This window comes from Mycena indigotica (genome assembly GCF_014461135.1).
Source record: "Mycena indigotica strain 171206Taipei chromosome Unknown Mind.scaff0004, whole genome shotgun sequence".
NCBI classification, from domain to species: domain Eukaryota; kingdom Fungi; phylum Basidiomycota; class Agaricomycetes; order Agaricales; family Mycenaceae; genus Mycena; species Mycena indigotica.
The window spans coordinates 2,655,699-2,674,521 of record NW_023503003.1 but is presented as its reverse complement, the minus strand read 5'-3'; the positions used below and the strand labels follow the sequence as shown (position 1 = coordinate 2,674,521).

Here is an 18,823-nt window from a genome sequence, read left to right as displayed (position 1 = left end):
AGCTCAATGGCTGGGTTATGCTCAGTGGCAGGATTATGCTCGATGGCCATTGGGTTTTGCTCAGAGACAAGGTTACGCTCGATGGCGGGGGTACTCGAATTAACCGGATCCAGATGGATTTTCGTTGTTGTTCGATCTCGAAAGTGCTCTTCGATTTCCGAAGGCACATCTTCCCAGAGTGTTTCGGAGGAGGACGGAGAAATCGTGAGCTCGGGGAAGCCGTGGAATTCGACATCTCGTCGGGGTCGAATGGCTCTCGCGCCCGGCAGCCAAATGAGATAGCCTTTGGAGTCCCGCGCATAACCCACAAACTTTCCCTCTTCGCCTCTCGCCGCAAACTTCATTTGATCAGTCGAGCTGGTTTTGCGTGCCGTGACGAGAGCACCAAAGGGTCGGAAATGCGAGAGGTCGGGTTTATGCTTGAACCAGCTCTCGAAGGGTGTCGAGCCATCTGCGTTGGCTGAGTGGGGGACGCGGTTTTTGATGTGGACACAAGTTTGGACAGCCAATGGCCAGAACCATGGTGTCAATGAAGCATCGATTAACATTGCTCGGGTCATGCTCTCGATGGTTTGGTTGAGTCGTTCTGCGACGCCATTTTGTTGTGATGCGTCAGGGACGGATTTTTCGTAAGCAATGCCGTTTTCTCTGCAGTACTCGCTGAATTGACCGTGTATGAGTTCAGGAGCGTTGTCGATTCGTAGATAGACTATTTTGACGCCAAGGAGATTTTCAGTGCCCACGCGGAAGTCGCGGAAACATTTCAGGGCTTCGTCTTTGGTTTTGAGGAAGTAAACAGAAGAATAGCGTCGGAAGTCGTCCGTGAATGTGATGAAATATTTGAAGCCCCCATACCCAACTGGGAAGGGACCACAGATGTCGGAATGAATTCGAAAAAGAGGGCGCTCGGCGCGTGTTGAAGCTTTTGAAGGGAATTTTAGTCGTTTGATGTTTGCAAGCGCACATACTCTGCAGTTCTTGACGTTGACAGAGTCCACGGTACTGGGCAAGCCGAGGGTGGCGCGCTGGAGACCTTTAACGTCTAAGTGTCCCATTAGACGGTGGAAAAAACCTCGTTCTTGGACGCTTCATTGGCGTCGGGTCCAAGAATTGCCTCAGTCGATGACGTTGTCGCGTTGATGAGTTCTGGGCTAAAATCAGCTTCCGCGGGATCATCTGTCGAATTGGTTAGATTCTGGGCAAAATTTGCTTCCGCGGATTGATCCTTGATGATTTGGACTCCCATCTTGTACAGTCCTCCCACTATTTCGCCAGAGGCAAACGGAAACCCTTCTGCATTGTAGTAGTCAATGCGTCCTCCCCCTGTTTCCGTCTGCACTCCTTTCAAGTCGAGTTGGGTGCCCGATATCAAGTTGCATCGCGCCGTGGGGATGTGCAAAACGTTGCTCAGCGAGAAGTTGGAATCATTTCGGTGAGTACCTTCCAAGAAGATATGGCCCTTTCCAACAGCTTGTGTAGTGAGATTGGTACCGAAACCGTGGACGTTAACTGGGTTCCTGAAGAGCTTGTAGTCTCGGAAGGCCGCGCGGTTGTTGAAGACGTGGCGAGAGGCGCCGGTATCATGGTAAATGTTATCGGTGCGTGCTCCTTCATCGTTCTGCGACACGTTAACAGCGTTGACCCAGATGTCACCTTCCTCTTCCTCATCAACTTCCATTGGACCAACCATGAACGCGAAGCTCGCTCCAATCGTCTCATTGCAGACAGCCTCCAAGATTTCTTCTTCACTGTCTTCAGTGAAGTCCACCAAGCCTGCAAAACGCTGTCCTCCCCCTCGATTAATGTTCTGACGAGCTTGGCGCCTCGAGGCTGCCACGCGTTCAGCCGGCGGAAGGTGGATATTCCGTGCTCCTCGATAATGCTCAGGATACTGACCCTCTTTTCCGCCTTTGTAAGCAAAACAATCAGCTTGGCAGTGCCCAATCGGTGTCGCGCATTCGATATTTTCACAAAACAAGCGCTCCCTATCACGGTGGGACACATTGTTTGGAGGATTGGCTGCGTTGCGTCGATCATATGGCACGGGTCGTTTGTCATTGCGTTGGTAAGTCCGTTGCTGTTGAAACCTTCGTTGCTGGTTGTTGGTTTGTGCTAATGACGCGCTAGCAACTGCTCCTGAATCGGCTTCACTGGTCGTGTTCACGGGAGTCGCCTTGAGCGCCTTGAACGACTCTTCGCGTTGTAGTCTGGTCACAACCGCCGCCGAGCTTAGCGGCTTTCCTGATTTCTCAGCGACCGTCATCTCTTCCAGCAACGAATCTCGGCAATATTGCCACTTCTCTGTCTGTGGCATATTCGTGATGAGGCATTTCGCGAATTCATGGTCCGGAAGCATCAATGGGTCGGCTTCTCGAAGTTCTCCATATAACTTCAGCATTGCGACCCGCCAAGTTATAGGGTTCATCGTCCCACACAAGAATGAGGATATCTGGCCCTTAAGGGTGACGGCAGTCAACGTGTTCGTCGGTTCGTATGCGTCCTTTAGTGCGATCCAAGCTTGACGAGCTGTTGTGCAGTCATTGGTGACATAAAGCTTAGCCATTGGAACGGCGTTGACAATCACGGAGAGCGCCTTCTTGTCTTGTGCCAGCCAGGCTTCAGCGGCTTTCTTGGCGACATTGACTGCTACTTCATTCCCTTGGGTTGTGATAGTGGTCATTATGCCGGTTGGATCCACTCCAGTGTATGTTTGGCTTTGAACTAACGCTGGAATCACAGGAGGATTGTACTCGTCTCCATCAATGTACTTCCAGTACCCAGCAGCGTCGAGCTTGTGCTTTGCCTTCACTCGGAATTCAGCATAGTTGTTAGAGCCGTCAGCGTTTTCGACGATAGACGTGAGTTTCAGGGCTCGCCACTCCTTTTCGCTTTCGACTGAAGTCATTTCAAAGAGATGTTGATACGGATAAGCCGTGGTATTGAGTGTCGATTGGGTGTTGTGGAGGCAGGCAAGCTGAGGTTACTGAGAGTAAGCGAGGATTGGTTGCAGTGTTTAGGAGTTGTGAGTATTCTGGCTGAATTGTACAATTTGTTGCGCAGATTTCAGCCGGGGCCCATAACCTGTGAAACAGAGTGTATATTTGGGTCTGGTACGACGAGAGAGAGCTCAGGTAAGTACATATGAGTAGTAAGTGAAAGGAGTCATACCTGGTACGACGAGAGAGAGCTCAGGGGCTCCTCCCGTCGTCCAGGTTCTAGTTACAGTGAGATCAGAATGTAGATTAGTAGATTAGATCAATGGTTTATGTCTTACGACTCTTGCCTGCAGCGTCATCCTCTGACACCACGTATGCAGGATAGCTCGGAGCTCAAAACACTTTGAAGTATGGTCAACGCACAAGAGATGTGAGCAGGTTTCTTTGCGAGACCTGCCAACAGACCTCAAGTCGGATGTTTTGGGAGTATTTGACTTTCGCAACAAGCTACCAAGAGCGTGGCTTGACCATGTAGGTCTCCACCGTGACCACCCTCAACATATTCATACTCATTGACAATCTCTTTGCAGGACTCTGACGAGTACAGGGCTATCAGAAAGCTTGCAGGAGTAGACTTTTTGGAGTTCATTCAGGAAGCCGGCTCACATTGCCCTCATCTTTTTGGTTCTCAGGTTTCACAGGATGACCTCCTCCCTAGGATGACAATCGTCCATTCAGCTTGGCGGCGCCTCAAGTCCATGAGCAAGTACGAGAAATATTCTGAAGCAGACTACGCTGCGAATGTGTGAGTGCATTCAATCTTCCTCGCCAACAACTCGTAATCAGATTCCGATTCTAGCTATAATGTCTTCCGGAGCCCTGCAATCCGTGCCAGTACTTACAAGTGCGTTAATTCTAGGAAAGTATCTTGAAATTTCACACCCGTCAGGGTTCAATGCAATGTGTCTCTCCCTCAGCCAACGCAGACAGCCAAGCTGACTGCTGAGGCGATTCGGATCCTTGGTAAGCAACATATACTGCATGGATTTCACTTACCTCCCAAAGGTGCAAAGCAAGCAACACCAGATTGTCTAGTCCTTGTGCCAGCTCGTTCGCTTCGCTCTCTCTCGAACGGAATGAATTCGCATTTCAAAGTCCTCAGCCGCCATCCCACAATCGCCAATTGCGGCACAGCCAGCAAGCTGTCGTCATTCCGATATCAGAGCACACCGCTTGCAGTACTTCCAGACGCACCGACCTTCCAGTTTGTCAGCAGCATCTGGGAAGACAAGAAACCGGTTCACCACATGTTGAACGACGCATATAGACAGAATAGGATGGCAACGGCAGGGGCAGCTCGTCATTTACACTCCCATCACGTCCATGCCCCCATTTTCGGCCTAATATGGGCAAGTGGAACAGTCCGAGCACATGTCGATTGGTGTAGCGCGTCTAAGGACGACAACAATAGCCCGCCGGTAAGTTCGATTCATCGCTCAACAGCAAATTTGACGCGCGTTTAGGTCGTATATTCGGCGCCGTATCAGAAAGGGGGAGCCCGCGAGAGTGACTCAGAAGACGAGCTCTTCTACGAATGGCAGCTTGAACGTGCCGGGCACATTATCGAGGTGAATTTGCGTGGCAATCATAAGTTTATTTGACCCTGCTTATTAGGTTTTCTTCCTCTGTGAGCATATTGATGAGTGGACAATAAATGGGTTCAAAGAAAGAATAGTCAGAGGTGTAGGAGAGTTGGTCGAAAGGATGAGGGAGAGGCGTACAGTCCGTGGAAGAGGACTGGTGATTTGAAGCAATCAGCTTTGACCAAGGAGAACCACAACATCTCAGCAAGTGCCACCGATACGTCCTTCCAATCGTCTCCAGTCCACGTTCATAGACGCAGGCGTTAATACAGAGCATATTTATTATTGTCTGTTTGGCCTCCATAAACGGTCACTTCTTCCAGCTGGACGGAATTTTCTCCACCACATCACTCCACATCTCAAGACGGCCTTCCTCCCAGTCTTCGACAAACGAGACACCAGCATTGGCCCGTTTCGCTTGCTCTACTTTGAGACGTTTCTCCGCATCGCACCAGAATAAGACCCACGGCCCCAGTCTCACATGACCAGAACTGCGTTCGAAATACCACTTGTTGACAGGATTGTCTGTGCGGCTCCGCCAGACGAGATCGTGACCTTCTCCCACACCACCTTTCCCACCGTTCGGATTGGCAGAAAAGGGATGGCCAAGGCCATACGACTCGTCATGTAAGGCGACCCAAAGAAAGTCGACTGTACCGTCGCCTTGGTGGCTTGGTAACACTGCAAACTTGTCGAGGTATGAAATTGCGGGAGCAGAACTGTGAGAGGGCTCATTAGTGACGATCGCTGCACCGACGTAATCTCCCGCGACAATGACAAAGTCGAGAGCTGTTTCCAGCCGCTGATAGAAAGCAGGCTCGTCGAGCGTTCGTCCAAACGATTGCTCGAGTAGGGCGTTTAGTTTTGGACGATCTATGTCGCTCAGAGAGCGGATGACACGGATCGGCAGACCGCGTCGCAACAAAGTTGGCGTATGGGGCGTTAACCGGCGATTTCCTTGCAGAAGTGCATGAGGAAGGCTGGAACTAAGCGCTGGCTTGTTGGTGATTAGGTTTGCAATGAGAGAGCTCGGCGAACGGTGAGAAACCATGATCGCAGAGGATGTCGGCGGCATATAGCTCAGACAGGTGCGCGCTAAAGCAAGATTCGAGAGTGCAGTTGGGTTAGAATGGCGCCATGGATGGTGAAATGTTTCATGGATGTGGGAGTACTCCGAAGTAAGATTGATGAGCAGATGGGGGTAGCCTGAACGTGCGTAAGAGGGGACACCCCCTTCGCGGTTTATGATCATTAGTCGCATGGGCGTGAGATCAACATCGTCTGAAGTCGAGCCGGCTTGGGTCATTCCGCGCGCCAGTGCCCCAAGAACATCATCGGCGTCTACACGGACAGAGCGGCAAAAGGAATCTAGCGCGAATGGAGGAATGACGGGTATTTCTCCAGAGCGAAGCGCTGATCGAATGGGAATAAAGTCGGATGGAGCGGTATGAGCCTCTGGTGGATCGACAACATTATCATCTTCTTCAGGTTGTGGCCCGAGTCGGACAACAGAGCCGAGTACCGGGCGAGCCCGGGCTCCTTGTTTTTCGAGAGTAGTCACAATACGCATGGTCTCCTCGATGAGAAAAGCACGTTCATCGTGGTCTCCTCTGGGAACAGCATCGCTTTCGACAACGATGACACTGACTAGCCCAAGCTTTTCGAGATAGACCAGTCCACGTGAAATGCTTTCCAGTTGAACGTCCGTGAAGGGACCCTGCATCTTGACCAGAGCGGTCCTCTTTATGACGGGATCAAGGATAGAAGACACAACCGGACTGGGTTTTGCATCTTCCAAAACGACAGGAATCGATGGCTTGGTAGCGAGGCCATCAGCAGCAGGCGTGAGGCGCACAGGCGCGGCAGGTGGTTTTGGTCGTGGTCCAAAGGATGCCAAGTAGGAGCGTGTATCTCGAAGGGAAGGGTTAGCCCTTAAGATCGAGACAATGAAGTCCTGCATCGAGGTGAGTCTTTCATAGACAGTGACAAGAACATCCCAACATTTTCCGAAGGAGGAAGATCGTCGAGGTCATGGGCTGGTTGGCGTAGACTACGGATGGTCTGGAGAGTATTAATACCGGAAGCAAAGCAGGCAGGAGAACAACGGACAGTGAATGCGGCACGAGGAGACAGACGGGAGCAGGTTGGTATGCGGGGGAGCATAGGAAGTGGGTTATGGGGGTGCTGTAGGGAACATGGAAGCCAGAGCAAAACCTTTTTATTTGACTCGACGCGTTTTTCGCGCAACAGCAGCTGTGATGTGTGACATCACGCCATAACGCGGCTTAATCGCTATGCGACCAACTCGAGTAAGTGAGTTCAGCATGGCCTTGAACGTGGCTCATCGGCAAAGTTCTATTCACAGGATATTGTCCGGCGAGTCGATGGCCACTCTGACAACGGTCCTGTTGGAATTGTCATGGTATGGGGCTTATTTCGTTATCTACAATAGGTCAACTCGCCGTTTTATAGCGACACTGGCTAGACGAAGATGTTGTCCCTCATCACCCCGACCCCCTTATGAGACCACTTCTGCCCAACGAAGTAGGGTGCTCATTCTATCGCCCAAGGGATTCCACTCAGTCTAATCGCGAGTTCGACCGACAAATCCTACCCGAGTCGCAACTACGCTTAGTGAGTTTGCGCGCCTAGCAAATTTGTAACAAGCTAACAATACCCTTATAGATCGACCGGTCCTTCCACCCCGGTGACTTCTGTAAACGATCTGTGGAGGACACTTATTCTGGTGTTGTCCTGGACACTCGTGTGCAAGCGAGATGCGAGCATGTAATGACGGGCGAGCGTATAAAGGGTTGGGTTTCTCTTCAGGACACAGTGGAACGGAATTATGCCGAGGTTGGGGATCTGGTTGCCTACCAAGATTGGGTTGGTCAGGTACGTATAATCAACTCTTCGTGTTCGACGCCATTTGAACTTAGTTTCGAGGTTATCGAGGTATGCTTCCCACTTCCCATCACATTCCACCCACAAAAATCCTTCAAGCTCTATGACGAGGTTCTTGTCGAGACTTCTAGTGGCGAAATCGTCCGAGTCCCTGAAATCGGCTCTCGTTTGTCTGTGGGAGAGCGTGGCGCGGTCAGCTGAACGGACTGTCGTTTCGTCCATTACCCTAACCTTTTACTAGGACATTCTCCCTCCCCCCGCTTCTGCCGTTCATAGCATCTTTGGCTTCATCCTTGGTAATAATCGCCCCAGTCCAACAGACACTTGCCTTGAGGTGACTCACACGGTTTATGCAATTACATGGCTCGCTATCAGCCAGGAAGTACGTTCTCTGTCATGTAAACTCTCTGATACTCCCACTAACTTCATGTTCAAGCTAGAGCCAGAGGAAGCTGCCAAGCGACAACGACCACCTCAGTTTTGGAAAGGCCCCGACATTTCCAAGCTTACTCTATTACGATCGTTAGCCGACCTAGAGATGCGCGTTGGGGATCGCATTGTTTTCAAAGACGACAGAGATGTTCCCTCTACTACTCACGGACTGGAAGGGGCTACCAAGATGGTTCTGAAGACCTTCATTGTGACAGAAACGCGAACTTTTGTTGATGTGTTGTGGCAAGACGGAAGCAAGTCAGAAAACATCCGGTCTATCGATCTCATTCCATATTGTAAGCTGCTGTAACACGCTCTGAAACGTTCACGCTCAACCACTCCCAGTGAATCCAGATGAATACGACTGCTGGTACGCACAACCCTTTCCCTCCAGTTGATCTCCCCACTTATTGAATCCAGGCCCGGAGACTGGGTCGTTTGGAATACCGAAGACGGAAGACGGCCTGTTATTGTTCAGTCTGTTTCCCCCCAACGCACGGCTTCGGTTAGGGTCCCAGAGACAGGGAAAATAGAGCTAGCTTCCGTTTTGGAGCTCGATACCCATGGCGCATCTGATACCTTAATGCTCGAGACCGATCTCGGTGTACGGAGAGGAGACTTTGTCTTCGTCCATCCCGACGGCCGCAATAATGGCGCTCCCCTCGCCCGCGTTCCGCGTATAGGCGAGGTAGAGTCTTGGGTTCGTGATCCCCCACTAATCGACAATCAATTGGCTGGCTTCCGCAAGGACATGTCCGAGATGGGGGCTGATATTGCCCACCGACGAGCAGCGGAAAGCATCGTGGAAGGCCTCATTTTAAGACCCTCACCTGACAACGAAACTCTCATGTGGATCGGAGAAGTAACCAACGTGTGTATCTTTTGCCTTTCATATGTCTGTCCTAATCTTGGCTGGAAGGTCTGTCTTGACGGCACAGTTGACATCGCACATCCCAACGGCTCGAGAAGAAATTACCCGTTACACCGGCTGACCAAGCTCTACGATGGAATTGACCAACTAGAGGACGGCATATGGGACGAAATGTCTGAAGGACACCACCCCCCAGAGGAAGAAGAGGGTCAATGGGATTGGGCAACCGACAGTGGCTCAGCAGATGGCTGGGGAAGTAACAGTTACGAAGGACAAATCCAAGTGCTTGAAAACCAGGCAGCGCCAGTCGAAGAAGACGAGTTTCCCCTTGTCTGGCCCGACTCTATTGGAATATCCGAGTCGGACGTCGACACGCCTACAGAGCTCAGCGCAGAACGCGTCAACCACTTTCCTCACCCTGATGTGCCTCGGGATGCAGCTGACGAATCACCGTTCATCGAGCCCGTCGACGAAGAGGATGACTGTTGGAAACGCTTCCAAGTCCTCTCTACCGCACCCGTTGATCATGCCTACTACGCCTCACCCCCTGCGCAACCAACCAAGCTGTTTATGAACCGATTGTCGAAAGAGTTTCGGGCCCTTGAAAGCAGTTTACCCGGTATAGACATAACTCGCCATCGCGTAACCAGTCCACTGATGTTTCCAGATTCAATTCTCGTGCGCGCCTACGAAGACCGAGTTGACCTCCTCCGCTGTATGATCATCGGCCCCGAGAATACCCCATATTCTGACGCCCCCTTCATCATTGACTGGTGCTTGCTTTTCATCGAGGCTTTGGCTCCATCAGCTCATCTACAAGTTCATAGGATGCTTGATTCAAATTTTCCGCATAGCCCGCCAATGGCTCACTTTCTCAGTTGGACAAATGGTAACGGAAGAGGTGAACAGCCAGCTACATTCGCCCCTTATATATTGACCAGTCAACAGTCAACCCGTAAACAAAACCCCGTCGCTCTCCAGCGTCTACTGACAATTTGTGTTAGAAATCTTTACGAGGAGGGCAAGGTCTGCTTATCCATCTTGGGGACCTGGGCAGGGGACAGGAATGAAATTTGGAGTGCAGCGCGATCCTCATTGTTACAAGCATTTGTGAGCATCCAGGGTCTTGTTCTCGTGAAAGAACCGTGAGTAGTTAGTTTCTTATCGAAGCAACAATCTGACTTGTTTGTCCCAGATGGTTTTGTGAGCCCGCCTACGAGAAGCTGCGGGGCACGGAAGAGGGTATTGTGAACAGGTATGCACGGTCTGATTCCGTCAGTCGCATCCAAATGACACCCTCCACCCACAGCCGACTTTATAGCGAGAAAGCATACGTTTTGTCGCGAGGTTTTGTACGTCGCGCGCTTGAGCTGCCGCCCGGTGGTCTCGAGACCGAGATTGAGTGGCTATTCTACCGCCACCGGCGACTGGAGAAGGTGATAGAAGACGCGCAAATGCTGGTTGAGAAGAGCAAGGCGAATGTGCCTGAGTCGGAGGAGGACCGGGAGTTGGCGGTTCCTCGGTTGAGTGCGGGTGGAATAATAACGTTGGATCGGACGTTGAACAAACTTGTTAGCTTGAGACGATCTTGACCCACTCACATCCATTATCATCTCACTGTACATTAACTCAATGGGCATTCCAGGGTAGTAGCGAATTATATTTTCCATCCACAAGCTTATGTAATGCGGCTTGCCGCATGAAAACGAAGACATACGATACAGTATGCGGTTTGAACATTCAACACTGGCCGAGAATAGAAGACTTGGGAATCGGTTGTTTGAAGTCGTCCCTAAGCAGAGTCAATACTGATCAACAAACAACGCAAAGCTGAGCTCTCACTCCCAAGTAGTTAAATTTGGATTGGTATATGCTAATTAGGCATCCGATGAGCGACAACAAGCAACAACCAAGTAGCCGACAACTCACCCTCAATATACTCGTTGATATATGCCTGGGTCGGGAAGTTGGCTGGGTCGCAGCCGATGTTAATTGCGTTCTTGGGTTGGTACACCCGAATATAATCTACGCGCATGACCGCCGGGAAGGTCAGACGCTCGAAGTCAACAGCGCCGAAGTTGAGCGACATTCCTGTCCATCGCTTTGTTAGGTATGGTATTGGACTCGTGTCGTCTACATACCGAGGTTGGCAATAATGTACTGCAAGTTTTTTAGTATAGGGAAGGAGAAAGGATCGTGATGACTTACCATGGGCTCTTGAGGGATAGGTCGTTCACCTTTGATACCAGGTAAATCAATCAATAAAAACAGGCTCATGGAACGCACCGATTTGAACGACTGGATCGGCAGCCATGCCGCCTTGGTTCAAGGTCTTGGTGCGTGATTAGGATGGCGGAGATCAAGCGGTATGTCTGGAAAACGTACCCAGACAAGTTTGTTGTTGGCAATCCAGGAGATGTACTACAATGAATAAGCCAGAGAGGGCAGCAGAGGACAAATTTGCTTACAGCACCAGCAAAACCTACATATCAGGAAAGCATGAGAAACAATCAAACTGAGAACAGGGTGGGTGCATGCCGGGTTTGTATTCAAAGCCAAAAACTTCAAAGCACGTGGTTTTGAGCTGATAGCATTGTTGGTCTATTTGGAGTAAGAAGAATGTAATCGCGGGAATGGGGAAGAGGACTGACTGGTATTGGAAACAACAGAGGTGGCCTGTTGGAAGGCGCCGCCAAGATACGAGTTCAACTCAGATATCGTTGGGTCATTGATGATGAGATTGTCCGACTACCGATTTTCTTGGTTGGCAACACGATCGCCACACAAACGCACTTACAGTGTTGAACCATTTGTACTCGTTGTTGAAAGGCTGCAAAGAATGAGCGCGACGCCTTGAACTTGAGTAAGATACTCACCGCCCACTGGCACGATTGGGAGACTTGGCCAATATTTTTGCCGATCTGAGCTTCGAAGACATCGATTTCAGGGGCCGCGCGACCAACAAGAGTGCCATCGGCGTGGATTGGTCCCGGGTGTGATTCGCCGGGGCAAGTGCAGCGAGACAAGCGTTGCCCAGGAAGGTAAGATAGGGCATCATCCGCACTGGGGTCACCATTAATGGTTGCAGCCAAGGGAAGCCCCTTGACTGTTTGATTTGGAGCAGTCCCGACATCACACGAGTCGTAGCTGGATATTTGTCTAAAGCTGCGTCAAATATATTCTTAAATATAAATATCGAACTGACCAGAATTATTTTTAGACCTAGTCAGAGATCACAACGCACCTATAAGGCTGGAGGCAGATAAGCTAGGGAGCACCTAACGAAAGCAAACACAACGTACCCACATGCCATCTAAGGATGCACCAAACTGAGGAGAAAAAAGGTGTCGGTAAAGGCAAATTAACGACTGCTGCACTTACACCTGCACGTCCCAGGTTTCCCCTAAACGTTTGGTAAGCCGAGGATGGTATTGATAGCAAGGGACGCACATAGCCCACACAGCTGGCCACAATCCATGGACATTGGTAGTACCTTGCTTGAAACATGAGCAGACAAAGGGCAGGTCGAGGAAAGTTCAAGACCTGGAAGATTGACAGCAGCAATGAGGACACCTCCCGTGAAGCAGAACTTGTTCCTGATAACATGATTTGAGCATGTTGAACTGATGTGCACAAGAATTGCAGACCATGTTGACAACATGCCACCCTCGTAGTTCAAATCATGGGTCTCCTTTTTCGACAAGGTGATTTCCAAGGCGCCATTTCTAGTTGTAACAGCAGCCGGATCGTACCACCTTTTAATGGTCAGGAAACGCTCAAACAGCATTGAGACCACTGACTCAAGGTTGTTTGTTTGCCAATAATGGAGGTCGACAGCTTCCCTGCACTTGTTTTAGCAATGGTGTCACGTCAAGTCAATCAGCAAGCACAGACCAGTATGGATCATCACCTGTTTAACCCATGTCAACACACGCTCTTGAGAACATTCTCTGAGACTCACCAGGGTAAAAACTACGACCCTCGACCTCGAATTCGTCAGAAAAAACGAGCTGAAGTTGTTCATTGGGCGAATGATAGGAATTAATCGTGTGGAACTCTTTTGGCGTAGCGACGTCGATTAAACCAAAATTCCCCGTCATTGACGGTACCTGCCCAGTCGCATTGGTACCGCCGACATTGAATCCACCGAAGAAGGAAAGAGGATGAGATTGGAAATGACTGATGAGTGGATATCCCGCACTGCAAAGCAGTATGAGTATTGAGTAATGGAATGAGGAAAGAGGCCAGAGCGCACAAAAGAGTGACTAGCCCGACGCCAAGTATAAGCAGACAACCAAGATTGGAAACACCGCGCAAGGTGAACACATCATGGTCTCTGTCGTTCTTTCGGTCGCGTCTTGGATCGGGGTTGTGCAAGAAGTCATCAGGTTCAGAGTGGTTGATGTCTAGTCCCGATAAGCAGCCGTCGTTTAACACCATAAATCACTATACCTGCACCCCAGGCAGCAGGGTCCGGAGAAAGAGAGAACTATTGTGGTGTTGAGCGGGTGGATGGAGGTGTGGTTTTCGGATTGTCTACCTTGTCTGAAAGGGAAGGCGCTACGGAAGGAGCGTGCTGCGTTGGGACTGAGTATGGGGACTGGTTCTACGTGAAACGATCAGAAAGTGGATGGAGCCAGAAAGGACTAAGAATTCTGACGCTTGAGAAGGTCTGGTTACTCTTTGTCGAGGGTCCACGAGCAAGATTCGCATGTATGGCACTATGGTTCGTGCTCTGACTGTGGAAAGAGTCGGTGCTACCGTTGGAGAATCTCCGTGACGACGGAAGGAGATTTGCTGAAGAGGGCTGAGCAGCAGGTTGCTGGAAGTAGCGACGTTGAGCATTCGGGCCAACCGGGGCGCCTTGGATGGAGGATGAAGGAGCGGCGAAGGGGTATTGGTTCGGGGGCATGGAGGACAAAAGGAAGGTCGTGATGATTGTGATGGCAAAGCTGATGCGCAGTGAACAAGTCGGCTCAACGCTCAACAAGTTTCAATAAGCCTCCAGGTACGCTTAATGCAGTATTTAGTCTCTCTAATCCATTCCATTGCTCGACGTCCGCTTCCTGCTCATGCGCCTCTCGCAGTCGAGCCACAACACTTTCACTGGTTTCTTGCAACATGGGGTTATCAATGCCGAGTTGATCCAACAATATTTGCTTCTGGCGATCATACTGAAACCCGGTCGTACCCAGTAAAGGCTTGGATTGCTGCAGCAATCGAGCCATGGTTTCGAGGGCTGAACGCGCCTTAACGACTTTATCCCGTTTCGAGTACTGGCCCTTTCGTTGTGGTTGGTTTCCATCAATTAGCCCTTCTTCCACAAATATCTCGCGCGGTAATTCACGTGGATTCATCGCACCAAGTTCTGAGCCGGGTAGAAGGTAGAACGCATTGCCCTGGACAAGATTCGACAGAACATAAGACGCAAATGGTTGCAATGGTGCTAGAAACGGATTTGCGAGAGTTTGGGGAAACTGGAGCAAGGTGTTGTAGTGGTCTGTCCATTGATTACTGCGCCGTGATTAGCCGTTAAAGGGCGCACCTATTGCGATCGGGATATGTGAAACGACGTGAAGCGGAGGTGCTGAGCCGGTGGGTTGAGTATTGAAAAAAGTGTACAGTGCGAAAAGTGCGACAACACGAGTAAATGGGGCTTCAGTTTTGACCATCCTTTCTGTAAATCCAAGGTGAAAACACATGGGGTAGACGAAGTAAACAGAAGCACTCGCCAAGGAAGAGTCTCATTGTTACATTCAGAAATGTCTCGCGTGCTCTGTTGTCAAACACCCTGAAGTGTAGCCACTTCCAGCCCTGGGCCTCCCACAAAGATTTGAAGGTGCCGAATGGGTTTGCATTATCGCGCGCGTAGCTCTCGTGGAAGTTGAAGACGAGAGTAGAAATATCTGCACGAAGAGCCTTGACGTATATTGACGATGTAAAGTAGCTGGGTTGTAGATTGACTTGACCTCGTGTACCAGACATGTTTTGTTGGTGAATAGATCTCAACAAAACCAAAGTCAAACTAGTTCGTGGTGGAGTTGCACGAAAACAATATCGTCACGTGTCACTTGTGACTAACGCGTTTTGCACCGCGACTGAACCATGTTGCGACGCTCAGCAATTACGTGCCACTTTTGCAATGCCCCGGTGCTTCCAAAGGACCCAGCAAACTTCGGGTGTCCCCACTGCGGCTCAGTCAACCGATTTGTCAACGGGAATTTGGTGGATCCCGCTATGTTTAACCTGGAAATGAATACACGCAGCTTCGTGAGACAGAGGAACGATAGGCTGCCTGCGGAATTTGGTCGTCGGGACATTCTGTGCCATAGCTGTCAACGGAATGCCACCCTCGTTGTCCAGCTATTAGCCAATTATGTGGAGGTATGTTTGTGCTCATTCTATCCTCCCGTTTCTAACCGCCGATGTTTAGGGTTCGGAAGACGAGAATAGCATCGAACAATATCGAGAGTCCCTTTCAACGCGCTACCCTCTTGTTTGCGACTCCTGCCAGAGCTCAGTAGATGCTGAAATCAACAAGAAAAACGCAATGGCGCGATCGCAAGCGCTAGGTGCCTGGCTAAACCAAACCAGAGGCAAAGTAAAGCAACGCCAAAACGCTTTGCCTCATGAACACGACAAACTGTCGCGCGAGTTGTTGATATGGCGGCTGCGTGGCGGCCTGTGGGCTACGACGATAATAATCTCTCTGCTGAGCAATGCGACGGGTACGTTCCTCGAAGCTGCTGTGTATCAAAATAGTAAAATCCGCTGTAGCAGGTCTCGGATGGTGGCCGTCGACGTTCAACCGACCATGGCTCCTACTCTCCCTTAATATACTGGCCATCTTCTGGTCTTTTTGGGACCCCACTTACTCGTCATTTCGTTCGGCAAAGCTTCAGGGGCGACAAATAAGAGTCCAAGGGAAGAAGATTCACATTGTGCGTAAATCTCACTGTCTATGGTCCTACCTAAGTCACCGCAGGGGCTTCAACTGTCTGGCTGGATTACTCGAGTTACCACGTCCCTTCTTATCTACAGACATTGGTCCGGCCCTAATGCCCTACACCTTGTCTCTACCTCCAGTCGCGTATATTTGGCATCTATATCAGTTATTGAACTTGCTGTAAGTCCCCTGGCCCATTCGGACTATAACTCACGAATCCAGTGTGCCATCCTTCCTTTCTTTATTCTTCGCCTCCAACAACCGCCTGCCATCCGCCTAATTGACACAGCAAGGCACAAGGCCGACACCGCGCCGTCTCGTACACCCACGCCAGTCCCAGGGAGTTCTCTCGAACCAGAACTCTTCGCTGGATTATCATTCTCGTCAAAACCGGTGTTGACGCCCCCAAGGAAGGCGCCTGTTTTCGGAGTCTCGTCAATGCTTCCATCCTCAAACGAACATGTTACAGAGGCCGATGAAATGGACGTAGATATTCCAGCAGCGCCAAAGACCAATCCGGAACCGATATGGCTCCGCCCGCAACGCTTCTTTGCCCCCGAAGCACCAACAGGACTGGAAAGTCTATTCGAAATGACCAAAATTGGCGACGAGGACGTGACCATGGGTGAAGTCTCATCTCGTCAAGTAACGCCACAATGGAAGTGGTGGTGGGTATACGCCCCATCAGTGCTTGTGCTGCTCGCACTGGGTTACAATGCTTGGGGCAGGAGCAAAAACGCCAACTCTTCACAAATACTTCCAACGATCCCTCCAACATCACAATATATGTCATCTAATTCACAAAGTCAACCGTACAGCGAACTATCTTGATGGAACTCGCAGGGAGATCGACCAATCGCGATTCCCTCACCTGGCGCTACACCCCTCGTTCCCAGCCGACGAATTGTTTGCCCAGGCTGCAAAGGTTCGAACACCTTGACAAAAAGCTCCTCTGTAACTTCGTCAATGAAATGATATTTCGCGCAGACGCCAACACCAAATGGATGGGGAACTGTGTCCTGATCGTCTGGCCCTTCATCGCGGAGGAAGTCGTGCGCTAATGCCAGTTTTGGCGTGAAACGTTTATGCGCTTCTGGCTCCAGCAGACCATTCAGTAAGCTGAAAGCCAAGTCGACATCACGTTTGTGTGATTCCATCAGGGAATTGCTGAACGCAACGCTGGCTTTCGAGCCCGGAGAAGACGGCGAATGCGATGGCGAAGACGAGGAAACGGGAGGCATCGAGTCTGTGTTCATTTGACCGTCCAAATCTGTGTCGTTTTCCGACAGCATATCAAAGCTCGTAGCTGACTTCGGGCGTTCATAGAGATCGGGATTCTGCTGAAGCACAAATGAGCTCCATGGCGTGCCCTCTTCGTTTACGCTAGGGACATTGGTCGCAAACGTGCGGCCTGATGGTCAGACAACGGACTGTAGACGACAATATGATCTTACTGTGTAGAGTAGCTGCCTTCTCGATCTTCTTCCGCCCAAGAATGACAGCAAGTTCCATCAATGCTTCATTGTCGTCAGAGCTTTGGAACAAAGGGAACTTTCCGGTCAGGAAGAACAACAGGATAATACCGGCCGCCCAGACATCAATGGCTGCACGATTTTTTTTAGTGGAAACAAAGTGTTGGCTGACACAATCGTACCCCCTGATTGTTCGGAGCACTTGAACAAAACCTCGGGAGCGCGAAACCCACGGGTCCCGGCTCTGTTGGCTTTCGAAGTTGGCCTGAGTGGCATTGAGAATGTCGGTAAGGCTGAGTGAAAAGAGCAAACCGAGTGTCGTTAGCCGGATATCCCACTTTCTCTGACGCTTTCTGCGACAGCGCTCGTGCGTCATGTTGTCTCTGTTTCGCACTTTGCGCATTGTAATCGTTGCGTGAAAGCACACGGCCGTGTGGATGCTCTACAGTCGGAGGTGTGTGGAAGCACGAGCCCAAGGTTTGAGGTGTTGCTGAATCAAATCGCTGGAGAAAAAAGAGGCTCTAGTTAAAGGACAAACAACAGAGGTTGACAACGAACACAAGCAAGACCAAAGTCGCAGAGCGTGCCTTGATAGGTTTCGCAATCGAACAAGAAATTAGCAGGCTTGACATCGCGATGTATTATGCGACGGGCGTGAATATCAGAAAGCGCGCGGAACAGGCAGCGGAAGTATTGCTTGATGCCAGCCATGGGCAGCTCGCGGTAAAAGTCCTTTGCCTATTGAGAGCCAGAAAGGGACAAAAGACGCGTCCACGCACCCTGAAATCATCGTTCCGATGGTAAGGCATTATTGCAACGACCTGATCTTCCTGGCGAAACGCGGTAATAAGTTGGGAAACGTGTCTGCACGAGCGACAGTCGGTGAGGATGGAGATTTCATTTCGAATACGCTCCGGATTGCTGGTAACATAGATTCGCTTGATTGCCACAAACACTTTGGTGCTAGGTGGCTTTGGGACGGACTGGTAATGGGCGGAGGAGGATTCGGGGTGGTGGCCAAGCCATGCGCGATTGTCCCATTTGTCATGGTAGCCCAAGTCAACCGCCTTGTAAACAGAGGAGAACGTGCCGGTGCCAAGACGGTCGACAAGTCGATAGTCGGCGTGCAGAGTGGACACCACGTTTTGAAGCTCCCGCAGTTCATTCTCAATCTCCTCTCGCTCTTCTGGAGGCCGTTTCATGATAGACATTTCTTCATCGCTTTCCATGTCGATATCATCGCCCTGGTCCTCCTGCTCTTCTTCTTCTTCTTCAAAAGTCTCATTCATTTCCTCATCCTGGACTTCCATCGGCTGGATGTACTCTGGAAACAATGAGGAGATATGTTGTTGATAGTCCTTGACTGGGATTTGGAGGGGGTCGTCAGAAGACGCTGGCTCTTGCTCATCAGCAAGCTCGCGCGCGAATTTCGACGCGTTTCGCGACCTGGGGTCTGGCTGGAGTGGGTTTGAGGAAACAAACCTCATTGTGTCGCGACAGATCATGTGACCGGAATTTTCATGTTCTATCGTGAGAAAACTGTAAAAGGTATATATGGGACAAGCCCAACAAGCACTACTTGGACTAGTACCAAAGCGAAGATGAAAAGCGTCCGGCGT

At 50.5% G+C, this 18,823-nt stretch overlaps 7 protein-coding genes across 7 annotated transcripts; 3 read left to right on the top strand and 4 right to left on the bottom strand.

Annotated features, from left to right (window-relative positions):
* Window positions 1-3,655: 3,655 nt before the first annotated feature.
* On the top strand, window positions 3,656-4,745 carry MIND_00469600 (uncharacterized protein; the record flags this gene model as incomplete). Its single annotated transcript, XM_037361506.1, has 6 exons — window positions 3,656-3,741; window positions 3,796-3,840; window positions 3,886-3,959; window positions 4,002-4,414; window positions 4,460-4,564; window positions 4,611-4,745. 6 exons carry the CDS (start codon window positions 3,656-3,658, stop codon window positions 4,743-4,745), a joined length of 858 nt encoding a protein of 285 aa, XP_037221798.1.
* A 144-nt stretch (window positions 4,746-4,889) lies between these two features.
* On the bottom strand, window positions 4,890-6,742 carry MIND_00469500 (N-acetyltransferase domain-containing protein; the record flags this gene model as incomplete). Its single annotated transcript, XM_037361505.1, has 3 exons — window positions 4,890-6,533; window positions 6,581-6,640; window positions 6,689-6,742. The coding sequence occupies 3 exons, from the start codon at window positions 6,740-6,742 to the stop codon at window positions 4,890-4,892; spliced, it is 1,758 nt and encodes a 585-aa protein (XP_037221797.1).
* Window positions 6,743-6,873: 131 nt separating this feature from the next.
* On the top strand, window positions 6,874-10,378 carry MIND_00469400 (Isocitrate lyase; the record flags this gene model as incomplete). The annotated part of the gene is made up of 12 exons (XM_037361504.1): window positions 6,874-6,888; window positions 6,933-7,001; window positions 7,052-7,213; window positions 7,265-7,474; window positions 7,526-7,675; window positions 7,725-7,865; window positions 7,920-8,211; window positions 8,261-8,285; window positions 8,336-8,786; window positions 8,835-9,931; window positions 9,982-10,041; window positions 10,096-10,378. The coding sequence occupies 12 exons, from the start codon at window positions 6,874-6,876 to the stop codon at window positions 10,376-10,378; spliced, it is 2,955 nt and encodes a 984-aa protein (XP_037221796.1).
* Window positions 10,379-10,526: 148 nt separating this feature from the next.
* MIND_00469300 (Beta-glucan synthesis-associated protein) lies at window positions 10,527-13,698 on the bottom strand (the record flags this gene model as incomplete). Its single annotated transcript, XM_037361503.1, has 25 exons — window positions 10,527-10,578; window positions 10,629-10,659; window positions 10,716-10,877; window positions 10,928-10,946; window positions 10,995-11,023; window positions 11,073-11,118; window positions 11,172-11,207; window positions 11,255-11,268; window positions 11,310-11,387; window positions 11,438-11,534; window positions 11,584-11,616; window positions 11,663-11,945; window positions 12,031-12,038; window positions 12,089-12,115; window positions 12,168-12,189; window positions 12,237-12,279; window positions 12,330-12,382; window positions 12,434-12,541; window positions 12,587-12,628; window positions 12,681-12,696; window positions 12,748-12,986; window positions 13,042-13,192; window positions 13,239-13,275; window positions 13,327-13,392; window positions 13,447-13,698. The coding sequence occupies 25 exons, from the start codon at window positions 13,696-13,698 to the stop codon at window positions 10,527-10,529; spliced, it is 1,944 nt and encodes a 647-aa protein (XP_037221795.1).
* Window positions 13,699-13,762: 64 nt separating this feature from the next.
* MIND_00469200 (GH16 domain-containing protein) lies at window positions 13,763-14,771 on the bottom strand (the record flags this gene model as incomplete). Its single annotated transcript, XM_037361502.1, has 3 exons — window positions 13,763-14,286; window positions 14,332-14,463; window positions 14,519-14,771. The coding sequence occupies 3 exons, from the start codon at window positions 14,769-14,771 to the stop codon at window positions 13,763-13,765; spliced, it is 909 nt and encodes a 302-aa protein (XP_037221794.1).
* A 120-nt stretch (window positions 14,772-14,891) lies between these two features.
* Window positions 14,892-16,563, top strand: MIND_00469100 (Ima1-N domain-containing protein; the record flags this gene model as incomplete). Its single annotated transcript, XM_037361501.1, has 5 exons — window positions 14,892-15,170; window positions 15,220-15,514; window positions 15,564-15,727; window positions 15,772-15,912; window positions 15,955-16,563. 5 exons carry the CDS (start codon window positions 14,892-14,894, stop codon window positions 16,561-16,563), a joined length of 1,488 nt encoding a protein of 495 aa, XP_037221793.1.
* MIND_00469000 (Kinase-like protein) lies at window positions 16,539-18,691 on the bottom strand (the record flags this gene model as incomplete). Its single annotated transcript, XM_037361500.1, has 6 exons — window positions 16,539-17,143; window positions 17,187-17,336; window positions 17,387-17,469; window positions 17,517-17,707; window positions 17,763-17,936; window positions 17,984-18,691. The coding sequence occupies 6 exons, from the start codon at window positions 18,689-18,691 to the stop codon at window positions 16,539-16,541; spliced, it is 1,911 nt and encodes a 636-aa protein (XP_037221792.1).
* Between the last annotated feature and the right edge of the window lie 132 nt (window positions 18,692-18,823).